The following is a 12562-nucleotide window of genomic DNA, read 5'->3' on the forward strand; positions in this document are numbered from 1 at the left end:
ACATGTCTGTAGGGTAAGGGTGCTGTCTGTTGTTGAGATGTTCACCCTTGTTCCACAAACTATTAAATGCAATGTGGTATGACCACCCATGAGACTGCAGAAAAACTCTCTGCACAACACGTCAAACAGAGCAGATTCACACAAGTCTAGTCTTCTCCTTCTGTAACGAGGACACTTCTGTCTTTTCATGTCAAGCAATGAGCTACTCAATAAGGGACATGCACAGTTAAGTGAATGGTTATCCTCATTGTCCACAAGAATCACACATGAAAAGTATATTTTAATCATACATTTTGTGAGCTAAAGCTGTCCTCACACCAATCTTGGGTCAATGAAAATGTCTGTTTTCAACTGATAATAAGGTGATAGATGGAAAACACGAAATTATTTTGTCCTTTGCTGTAAGTGTAGGTTAATGCAGCAGACTCTTGGTAGAGGTCCACCCTGCACAGGATATTTCTGAAACAAGACTCAGTTGCAGGAAGGTAATCATCATGAAGAAGCAAAATGTGGTTCACAGAGACCAGGCACTAAGAGCTAGAGCTCTTTGCTCAGCAAGAGATCTGTCTGTCTGTCTTCACAAAGCGGTGTGTGATGTTGGAACAGAACATGGTAAGTCCTTCATCCACAGAATATATTATTTAGAAGACTGACACCCAGCTTAAATCTGCAGTTTTTCATATTCCAAGAATTTACAACAACAGATGGCTGAAGGAATCAGGGATATGTGGACTGAAAATTTACCAAGAAGCTTCCCTAAATCGCCCCAGAGCACAGCCTGGGCCTCAGCTGAGTTTAAGTTAAATGGCTCATGTCTGTGTTTAGAACAAAGGTCAGAAGTTTTTGTAAATAAACAAAATGTAATGAAAGATATGATGATGAAAGTTACAGATTAAGTAAGTGAATCAGTGAGAAATACAAACATGTCAGATCTGAGCATGATGTGTGTAGTTCTTAGGGAAAGCAGAAAGATTGGAGACCTATCAGGGTGTATGGGTCACTGAGTGTAGCCTCACCTCCCCCGTGGTTACTCTAATTCAAAACACTGTCCTAATCAGAATACCACTGAGGCTTTGACCTGAATCTCACGAGGGAGAGACCTCACCATCACATGGACCTTCCTAAGCATTTGATCCTCGTGAATTTAGCGGAGTCATTTCTGCATTCAGCGGTGATTTTCTGCACTTACTTTACGTTAGACAGTGGTGTATATATTTTATATTGTGGCAAAACGGAACCTATTTTACCAGATGTCCCAGATCATATATGTAGAGAGCATTCTGAGAAATCATTAGATACAGTGAAAGATGAGAACTAAGAAACCAGCACTCAATAATATCTGCAGCCTTTTCTACAAAATCCTTTTGCACCAACATGCTCTGCACCCCCCTGCTGGTTCTAAGCGCTCCTGCAAGGAGGTTTGTGTCTGGGTTTACACTGAAGATCTCTCACTGTGTCTGCAGTACAGTAATAAATGGCGGTGTCTTCAGCTCTTAAGCTGTTCATTTGCAGGTAGATGCTGCTTTTGGAATCATCACTTGAGATGGTGAATCTGTCTTTCACAGACTCCACATAGCATGCTTCGTAATTATTAACTTTGTCCATAATTAGAGCAACCCACTCCAGCCCCTTCTCTGGAACCTGGCGAACCCAGTTCATCCAGTAGTTACTGAATGTGAATCCAGAGGCTGCACAGGAGAGTTTCAGGGACTTTCCAGGCTGCACCTGGCCTCCCCCAGACTCCACCAGCTGCACCTCACACTGGACACCTGCAAAGAGAAAATCCTGTCAGTTAACTCTCACAAATGTCCACTGTCCCTCACACTCATGTCCACTCACACACTGAGTATCTTTCTTTATCTATAAATTACCTTTGAAAAGAACAACAAGGAAGACCCAGCTCAGTCTCAACTCCATGCTAGATATTCTGCGCTCAGTAATCATCACAGAATGGGAGGACCTATGAGTCTAGACCTGGGTGCCTCTGTCAGAGCTGTAGGGTCAGGGCTGGTTTTCATGAGCAGAGGGGAATATTATTTGCATATCTTTCCGATATATCATGACCTCAGGGGTAGGAGCCTTAGAGGAGATACAATAAGGGCCAAAGATCATTTATAGCATCAAAGAATCACTTATTGTCCTTATCACTATCACTAATGGGACATAGCTCAGTTGAGAGTACTAGTTTGCATGCCTGAAATGTTCATGTTTCATCCCCATCACCACATAGTAGGCAAGAGAAGGGAGCAGGAGTTTCATAGGTTTGAGTTCTGATTGGGCTACACAAACTATGTATGAAAAAGGAAAAGAAGACAAAAAGGAAGCAAGGAAGGGAGAAAGGAAGGAAGGAAGGAAGGAAGGAGAGTGAAGAAATATTACTTCATTACTTAGCATAAAATTATAAATAATAATAATATAAACTTATAGCCTTACTTTACTATGTTTTGTACATATAAACTCTTTGGTTGTCATAGAAATTATCAAATAATTTCTTATGAAATTTGGACAAGATAAACTGAAATCTGATGATTTAATAAATGTTGTATAAGCTTAAGTGTATAATGAATGCATATATTAAGTTAAATTAACAAAATGTGGCTGAGGCCATAGCTCATTGGTACAGGATAGCATGGAAAAAGCTCAAAAATTGATTCACAAAAAGTAAAAGAACTATCAATTAAGTATAAATACTGAGATTATTCTTTGATCAGTAATAAAAACATCTTGAAGACCTGTGTGTACCACGTAGCTCCTCCAGCCCTGACCTCCCTCATGCACCATGCAGGTCTGCTCCTCCCCAACCCAAAGGTACTCCCACCTCCTCAGTGACTTCCATCAGGCGCCAGATAGGTCTATTTCCATTCCCTGCCTTCTGTCCCACAGATCCTCAGGGACTTGCCTTTCCCTCATCACCACCTAGGTCTGCTCGTTCTCTCAGAGAAGACCTACCTGACCCTTTAGAGACCTGCCTTTTCTATTCTACCATGTAGTCCAGCTACTTCCTTTCCCACAACCTACTCTCTTCCTGTGACATCCCTCCCCTTCCCATCATGTTCTCTTTGCTCCTTCCCACATCTTAGGCATTCTTCACCATGGTCTTGCTTCTCTGAACTGCTGAGTAAACATGGATCTTACTTATTCCATAGGCCTCCCGCTCCTCAAGGTTCTTGCTAAGTGCTGCCAAGTGCTGCCAGACTGCCTGGCATTACAGAATCTTTCATCCCCATGCTCCCTTTATAGGATAAATAGTAGTATTTGGTTTCTCCCTGGTCCAACTAACCTCAGGGTCTTGATTCCCTGCATGCTTGGAAGGTGTTCAATCTTATTCAGTCAGCCTGAAATAAAATTATATTTTCATTGGTTATTCCAACAAAAGATACACTGCATGATACCAAAGGAGAAAGGTAAACACAAACCCAGCTACTTGGACCTACAGTAGGGACCAGCCTGCAAGACACAAATATATTTTATAACTCTATTTTCCCTCATCAAAGAAGCTTTTTAATTTTATTTCAAATGGAGACTGTTACATAGATCCATATCAGGTAAACATGCAAAGAACAAATGACCCTGGGGATGCCCAGCTACACTTCATACATCTTGAATGTTAATCCTACCTCTAAGGCTCAGGGAAAACCCTGGAAGAGGGGGAAGAAAAATTATAAGATCTAGAGGACAATGATGCCACTATGAGGTGGTATCTTCTAGACAGAGCAATGATGTAGCACCATGAACTCTAGACAATATTGATATATAAATTAGACATTCATAGTATAGGGGGAATCCTCTCAGGCCTTTCCCCCTAAATGAAGAGCTATAGGTAATCAATGGCTGCTGAGATAGGGAGAATCAGTTTTCTTCAGGTACAAGTTCCCTTATAGGTTATTTTATCCCAATCATCAGCTCTAAACACAAGTACATATATATAACATCAAGTGGAATCAATAGATTAAATACACACAGAAACATACACATGTAAAATATTAATTAAAGATGAAGCAATCATGAATCTGAGAGAAAGTAAGGGATGGATATAAGGGGAATTTTAGTGGGGATATTGATGTGTATAGAACTCAGGTAAAGAAATTCTCAAAAAATACTTTAATTAAAAAAAATCTAAAAAGCAACAGGAAATCTCTTCTTACACCCAAACTCTTGGAGGGTTGTCTGTGTTCAGTGTTGAACACTAAATGGGAAGACCTGGGAATCCAGTGCAGGGCTCCTCAGCCAGAGCTGCAGAGTCAGGCCTAGGCTGATTTTCATGAGCATAAGGAGGCTGTCTCTGCATGTCCTCCTCCCTAACAATGAACTCAGCATTGAAATCATCAGGAACATGAATGCCCAGAGCAGATGAAAAAGACAAAACTAAGTAATGGAAATAATTACTTTTATTACCTATTTATGATGTAATTCCAAATATTATTTTATTATGTGTTTTTAAATCACAGACAGCCCTCTGCCTTATGTGCTCTGCCGAAGCATTATAATACAATGTTGATAATTTTAGGAGAAAAAAACTTTATAAATGTTGAATGCAGATATTAAATTGAAGAAATTGGTTTCAAGGATGAAGCTTTGTGTAGATTCATGGAAAACAACTGATGTATGATACCCAGTACTGGGAAAAAATTTACACACATTCTATAGAGTATTATTTTTCTGTAAATAACCTGTTACATATTTGAATTTTGTGTTTGTATTTATTATTCACCAGTGTGGGCTCTGTTTCATGTAGCATTCCTCTACATCAGATCACTATTTTCAAATATGCTAGTAATAATATAACATGTCTGTGAGTACACAGAGAAATCTAGAGGCTCCACTCTAGCGTCCTGCTCTGATGTCCTTCCAGCTCTCCAGTGGGACCCCCTCACCAGGACATGACACTCTGTACTGGTTTATTGGGAGTGAAACTCAGCACAAAGGGCCTTAAAATTGCCTCTGTGTGAGACATGATTCTCATGTCTGAGTTTTCCTTTTGAGAAGTTCATTCTATTATGAGACAAACTGTCATCATGGTGACTTAAGACAACATTCAAACTGTATCATTTCTGGTTATGTAGCATTTAAAGGAGAGTGGCATAGATTTAAGAAGTTACTGCAGTGTTCTCTGTGAGATTCTTCAAGGTAAGTGTTCTAACTGACACAGGATATGGTTTCCTGGGTTTGTATGTGGTTAACTGAGAGGAATAAACTCTGTGTAGAATCAGGAAACACATTTGCTGGCCCCTCCCTGCACCTGCTGCTCAGGATCTGCTCAACTGATTTATTTTGTTTTCCTCCTTTTTGCTGTCTCAGAGCAACAAGTATTTAGCAATGTTATTGATTATATGAACTTAGTGTCATTTGTAAGTCATACTATAGAGTAGCTGATTGTGAACCTCTGTATTTATCATGCTGGAACATGGTCTCCATTTAATTGATGTCACTGCCATGTAGAAGTTAATTTAAGTGTTTTGTAGATAGTATTAAAGTGTCTCAACCATACCTTGTAAATAAGAAAAGCCATTCTATTAGTTCTGTGTTATTATGATACATTAGGGTCGCCATCAGATAGAGTTCTGTGAAAGATGGAAGCTTTGTCTTTCTTGGAGAAATCCAGCCTATCCTTCTCCCTGCATTGGTCCAGACAGTTTAAATCTAACAACAACGCAGCATCCATACCACTCTTTATCTTTCTGTGGATAGTTCTTCAAATTCACAGAGAGAGAAATCCCTTTCTTTCTATCCTGACTGTGTGGTTTATATTTGAAGTCCATGATACTGTTGACATGTTGTACATTACCCAGATGACTTCCAGAGGACATTGGACATTAGAGGATAAGAAGATCTGTCCACCTTTACCTGATGAGGAGACTCTTCATGAGTTTCATGTGATCTACTTGAAAAGGCCCAGAGTTAGATAAGGAAAGATGATGCTGAAATTTGAGAATAAAGTCCAGAAGGAAAATAAATGTACCAGCATGAAAATAAACACCCCCATCAGCTCCCAGCCTGAGGTCACTCACATGTGTGAAAAGAGCCAGAACAAATTGGGAAACAAATTGGTTTTTCTACTCACTGGGTCTTGTTTATACAACTTTTTGACTTTAATCTGAATGAAAAGTGTGTTTAAACCACAGAATCTCATTGTGTGATGAAATTTTTCAAAATATAACCATTCTATCAATGGCAGAATCATTCATGCTCCTGAAAGTGACGTTTTTCTTTTGTAGAGACTGAATATATGTTTTACTTATTAAAAAAAAAAACAAAAACACATAGCGATATACACAGACAGAAAAGACTGGATTCAGACATGGCAAAGGTATAACAAAGCCAGAAATCAAGAAAAGCTTTAAGTGGGCTTGCTGGATCTAAGAACAGAGAAAGTATGTGTGTGTGTGTGTGTGTGTGTGTGTGTGTGTGTGTGTGTGTGTGTGTGTGTGTTACGGGGTGTTCTGTGCAATACAACTCATGTCCTCACTGTGTCTTAGTGTAATACAAAGTTGTAACCTGTGCAATCAAAGACATAAACCTCAGGCTCATGTTATAACCTGTGCAATCAAAAACATAAACCTCAGGCTCATGAATAACTGGTCTTTAGCTGTGTCTCTGGAAGTGGAGATGAAAATGAACAAGGATGGCTTTTGTTTTCTGACTCCACAATAATTTCATTGCCCAGCAGCATATCCCCTTTTCTAAAGCTTGGAAAACCCAGTGCCAGTGGGAATCAGCTTGTCATAGAATAATCAGAGAGAAATCAGGAGACGACAGACCCTGTCATGAATTTCCAAGGCCAGGTCCAGATACCTGTAGTCCCTGATAGTCACCACATTGGGAACTTACCAAGAACCAATGGGCAACAGTCAGGAACCCTGGCCTTGGGAAGCTGAAACAGAAAGAAAAGCAGATTCACTACTATTATTGTCTTAGACAGGGTTTCAATTATTGTGAAGACACAAGATGACCACAGAAACTCTAATAAACAAAAAGGTTAAATTGGGGCTAGTTTAGAGTTTCAGAGGATTAGTCTATTATCATAATGTAGAAATTGTGCTATAAAAGGAGCTGAGAGTTCTATATCTTGATCTGTAGGCAAGGAAGTGAACTGTGGCACTGGACATATCTTGAACAAAAGAGACCCCAGAGCCCATGCCCACAGTGACACACTTCCTCCAAGAGAGCAACCCAAACTAAAAAGAAGGCCATAGTCATTAATGAAATCACTTACTTTGGGGGCAATTTTCTTTCAAACCAACACAATTATCTTCTTCTAGCCCAGACCTTCCCTTCTCCAGGTGCCTCAACCCTGTGTGAGCAGAGACTTGTGCACTCCCCTCCCCTGAGGAGGCAATGTGTCCCTGAATATTAGAAGAATATTTGAGTTTTGAGACCTCTACAATTACAAGTAGAGATGCTAGATCTCAGGTTCCACTGGGTCTTCCATGAGGTCTGCTATAAATTTCTTCTTAATATCACATAGAGTGTAAGTCTGTGATGGGATATCATTTGCCCTATAATACATAAAATACCTTGTTTAGTAAGATATAATGCTACTGATAACCAGATAACCAAATGGAAAATTGAAAGGAAATAATTTTTATAGCACACGGTAAGTTTGTATTATTGCTTAAAAGCGAACAAGAAAATGAAATTTATGTTTCTTCCTTGAATTTCCAATACAAAGTATTTTCATATTTTTTAGGGAATACTGTGATTTACATGGCACCTCTCGTTGGTCACTATGCAAAATTAGCTCTCATAAGCTTGGAATCAAATTGAAGTAAATCATTTGCTTCTTCTGGGCAGAAAGCAAAGTATAATAAATTTTCAACAGCATATCTCAGTCTCAAGGATTCACTTTTCAATCTTTTAGACATTCAGGACCCTCTCCAGAGAGCTCTTCCACATGTGGTGTGTGGTTATTGTGTATTTAAAATGACTTGTCCAGCAAGAGTTAGACAACTCCTTGAATCAAGTTTTTATAGTCACTTGACAGATGTCTTCCCAGTACATTGGAGAGTCCCATTCAATACAGAGGCCTGAAGTAGAAGATTCCCCTGATCAACCCCTGCTCCCCAGTTGGAGGAAGACAGGAGGATATATTATAAAATGACTGGTATTTCAAACAGTATTTTAAACTCAATATAGGTTTGCATAATCTTTAACATAGAATTGGCCTATGGGATTATTGCCTACCACAATGCATTCCCCACATGGTTGCATACATATTAAACACATGACACTGATATTTGTCATGGGGGGAATATCTGCTAAAGGAACGTGAAATGTTATTGTTCTGAGATAAAGAGTCTTCTTATTGAATCAAACTCTTGAGATTACCAAGTACCACAGGTCTCCATGCTGGTTCTTATTCATACATTTATCCAAAACCCCATGCTCTATAGTATGAACACCAGCTTCCCAATGCACTGTGAGAGAAGATGCTCTATCAGTGTATGTCGACATTCTATAAAGTCTTTAGAGTATAGGTCAGAGTACTGAGACTGAAAAGGCAGTAAATATGAGACTAGAGAATACTGCATAATGCATAATTTCAGAAATATTGATAATTAACATGTACATACATTGTGTCAGTCAGAGCATGATGAAAAATGTTTTAATAGTATTTTTAACCAGTCTATAGGAGTTATACTTTTATGGTAATACATTATAATAAAAATATCTATTACACTCTAAGAGACTGAAAATTTTGCTGGACCACACAGCCAGAGTGAACAATACACTTTGAAATTCTTCAGACTGTGATCATACTGTGTACTCAACCTGTTTAACCTGTTTTTAAGAGAATACTGGAATGCTCAACTTTACTTGCCTAGAATTTCCCATGTAATCAGATTTTACACAATGAGATAATGCACAGCTGTAACTTTATTTTGTGTGCTCTTCCACACTCCTGAATGAACATTAATGCATGTGTGTTTGTATGTATATTATGATAACTTTTTGCTGAAAACACATAATATAAGTTTCAATCAGTTTTATAAAATGAGTGTCCAGAATTGCTGAAAATAATGTACAGATATTGCTTCATTTTTAAAAAGATGATCATAGTACTGTTTATTATTTGAGTCAGTTGGAAAAAGTTACTAATCCCTGATAAAACTCTGTTAAAGATTTCTGTCAAATATCCCTTATTCTTTTTCCATGAGATGCCATCTGTGCTATTCAATAAATATGCAGCAAAATCTTTGATGAGGACAGAGAGGGAGAGGAAGGGAGCCAGACAGAGACAGACAGACAGACACACACACACACACACACACACACACACACACACACACACACATACACACAGGGAGAGACAGAGTCATAGGAAAACACACAGAGAGGGGTGCAGAACAAGAGATGGAGATAGACACAGAGATTTAGACTCCTCCTGCAACAGGGACATCAGAAGACAACACAGGCAAAACCTGGGCTTGCTCTTAGTTAAATGACTTCAATGGAAATGCTTTGATTTCTTTTCCTAATGTGATAAAGAAACATAGTTGATGAATCTGAGTTTATTATCAATGTGTCCAAACCAACTACAAAACTTACATAAATGAATTGGAGACAAGCATAATTAAGATAAACTTATCAACTATTGACTCTTACTAAGAAACATCCATGGGGGTCGCAACTATGAGACTCCTTCAGAATCTTGAGGAAAAATTGTGATAAGTTGTACTGCTCTATGAGACCAGTTACATTAAAACAATTAATATTGTAGAACCAGCTTAGGCTAGTTGGTTAGTCTCACCAAACGAAAAGGAAGTCTCAGAAAATAATGTCTTCCTACTAAACCTCTTGCATCTTCTCTTCATATGTCCCTTCAGGATGTCAATATATTATTTGATCCTTACCCACAAAAGGCCTTAAAGTGTTTCCAGGCAGGACAATTACTGACTGTGTTTCCAGTCATTAGACAAGTATGAAGAATCCTGCCCATGAACCAATCCTCCGTTCTCCATATAGGAAGATCTAAAAAATAATGTTACAGAAAATGGGGTTGAGAGTCATTTCCCTACAGGAATAGTCGATGTTTTCACAAACATATATGAAATAATACCCTTAGCCTGACAAGCCCTCATGAAAACAATTCTCACCAACCCTCAGTTGACCCTGTGTTTTCAGTAAAGGATGGATAAATGCCTGTCCACTGCTGCTCATAACCAAAGGCAGGGACCACTATAAACATGACGTATCATCAAATTATCAGAAGAAGAAACTTCCAAACAGTGGCCCAACTGCTTGCCAGCCCTCAAGCTGTTAACAGCCAAAGCAGCCACAGTGCTATAATGGCTTGGAATAAAGCCCTTGGTATTAATACTCCCAAAGGCAGATTTCCCACAATGCACAGAAATATACAGAGCCATTCATGACTCTGTCCATCATCTGCAACAAGCTACAGAGCAGCAGGAAGATGGTGAAAAAGCTGCTTCTACCTTGCTTCTTTTGTCTTCTTATTAAAATGCAAATTTTAACTGTAAAAATGCTTCATTATATAGTTGCTACTACATCTCATACTCTTGCTGATTAAAAAAAAAAAGCATGTTGCAATGATTGCCCAGAGGAGTTTAGATTCTGGCTTTGTTATGTATTGATATTTTATTTGTGCATTAATAAATAAAGCTTACCTGGAGATCAGGAGGAAAAGGCCAGCACACACCCTTAATCCTTTAACAGGCAGGATTTCTGTGTGTTTAAAGCCATACTAGGGAACAGAGCCAAGCATGGTAACACACACCTTTAATCCCAGTACCAACCCTAGAGACCTGGAGGTTTGTACAGACAGACAGATAGTGACAGACCTATGTAGGAAGAGGAAGTGAGGTAGCTGGTCTAAGAGCCAATGAGAGGGCAGAAAAGCAAAGCATATAAGTCTGGGTAGACAGGAAGTTGCTCCCTTGAAAGCTGCAGATTTGGTGAGGTGAGTTTATCTCATGGCTTTCCCTATTTCCCTGATCTCTCTAAGGCTTTATTTATTAATACACAAATAAAATATTACCAAATTTCAGCACAAGTAAAATAATACCACATTGCAGCACAAATAATATATCACTACATTTCCCCTTTTTTGTCTAATAAAAATTAAAAAAATAAAAAATATATAACTAATATAAGAAAAATATATACATTTAGTACCATAACTATGTACAATATATACAAGCAATAAATACATCAACATTGTCTAGTCCATTTGCATTTGACAAATTCAGAGAAAATATTCTATTATCTATCCTATTTTGGTGAATCCAAAATGTACCAAATTCACTTTCTATCCTAACTTATACTACCAGCAGAAAACTATCTTATGATGTCTTTCAAACTTTTACACTTAACACCTGTTAGTGCGTTTTTTTCTGAATTTCTTAACAAGGAAAATTGTTACTATAACTATCTAATCTTCAAGTCCTTCAGAGATCCAAGAAGGAAATATTATTACCTAGTAAAACAGGAAGTGTAAACAAGTGACTTCCAAAAAAAATGGGAGTTGACAAAAACAGCCAGCTGCCTGGACAGTCACCAGAGACTTCTCTGCAATGCTGGGGCATCATCTTCGGTCTATATGTTTAGCATATCTGACAGATTCATTTGTGAAGTTGGTGTACACAAGGCCAACAGCTCAACCTCACATTCCATGCAAGTATTCCATATACCAGATAAACTTGAATTCCACCAATATCCTGTCATGATTCAGGATTTTAAATTCTGGAAACTGCTGGTGTTTTTGGAATTCAGCTGCCCATTGTTCTTGGCTTCTGGGTGGCTTCATCTCCTTTATTAAATTCCAGTCTACCATTGAGAGGTAGTTACTCCTTCAAGAATAACTGTTCCACTGCACACCAGAAGCCACTGTCTGTTCAGCTGCCTTCAAAGAAAGGGGCACTGTACCTTTTCTGCATTACAAAGCCATTTCAGCAATGGTGCCATATTGTTTAGCCTCAGAGGACACCTATTGTCAAAGATGCAGCCATACTTGTCTTGGCAAGGATCGGTAGTCCTTTGTTTTGTGTCCTGGTTATCCATTTTGGAAAGCATACCATCAGCAGTTGATGTGAGGTCACTTTCTTACAAAGTGGATAATGTTTGGCACAATGAAAGTTAACTCTATATGCAGTTTCTTCAGTGCCCATATCTTCTCTGAAATAGATTGATGCTGCCAGGAGCCAACATGCCAACATGTCTCATAATCATAAAAAAAGAGAAAAATCTAAGTTATTAAAACATTTTAAATGTCATATTCTGTAGATCTCTGAAGGGTTTGAAGATGACCTATCTAAAATATGTCTCTGCTCGACATTGAAAACATACCTAATATGACTACAAGTTCCATTGTAATGACTAACTACTAACCTGCATTTCTTTATATCCAAATAGTTGATAATAATAACTTTCAAGGATTAGCCAATTACGGTATATTGTTAAATGAACTGTATAGGTACACTATCTTGAACAATCTTAGAAATATGTGTATAATATATTAATTTCAAATTGATATCAATATACATAACTTTATATAATATACAAAAATCCAATCCAATGTAAAATATTTCAAACTAGTAGTTGCCTT

At 38.2% G+C, this 12562-nt stretch overlaps 1 gene segment (V, D, J or C); it reads right to left on the reverse strand.

The window, feature by feature from the left end:
- Positions 1 to 1398: 1398 nt before the first annotated feature.
- On the reverse strand, positions 1399 to 1973 carry LOC114686754. The segment is given in 2 exon segments: positions 1399 to 1769; positions 1872 to 1973. Coding segments are annotated over 2 exon segments (444 nt in total).
- Between the last annotated feature and the right edge of the window lie 10589 nt (positions 1974 to 12562).

Source organism: Peromyscus leucopus, chromosome 14 (assembly GCF_004664715.2).
Source record: "Peromyscus leucopus breed LL Stock chromosome 14, UCI_PerLeu_2.1, whole genome shotgun sequence".
NCBI lineage: Eukaryota > Metazoa > Chordata > Mammalia > Rodentia > Cricetidae > Peromyscus > Peromyscus leucopus.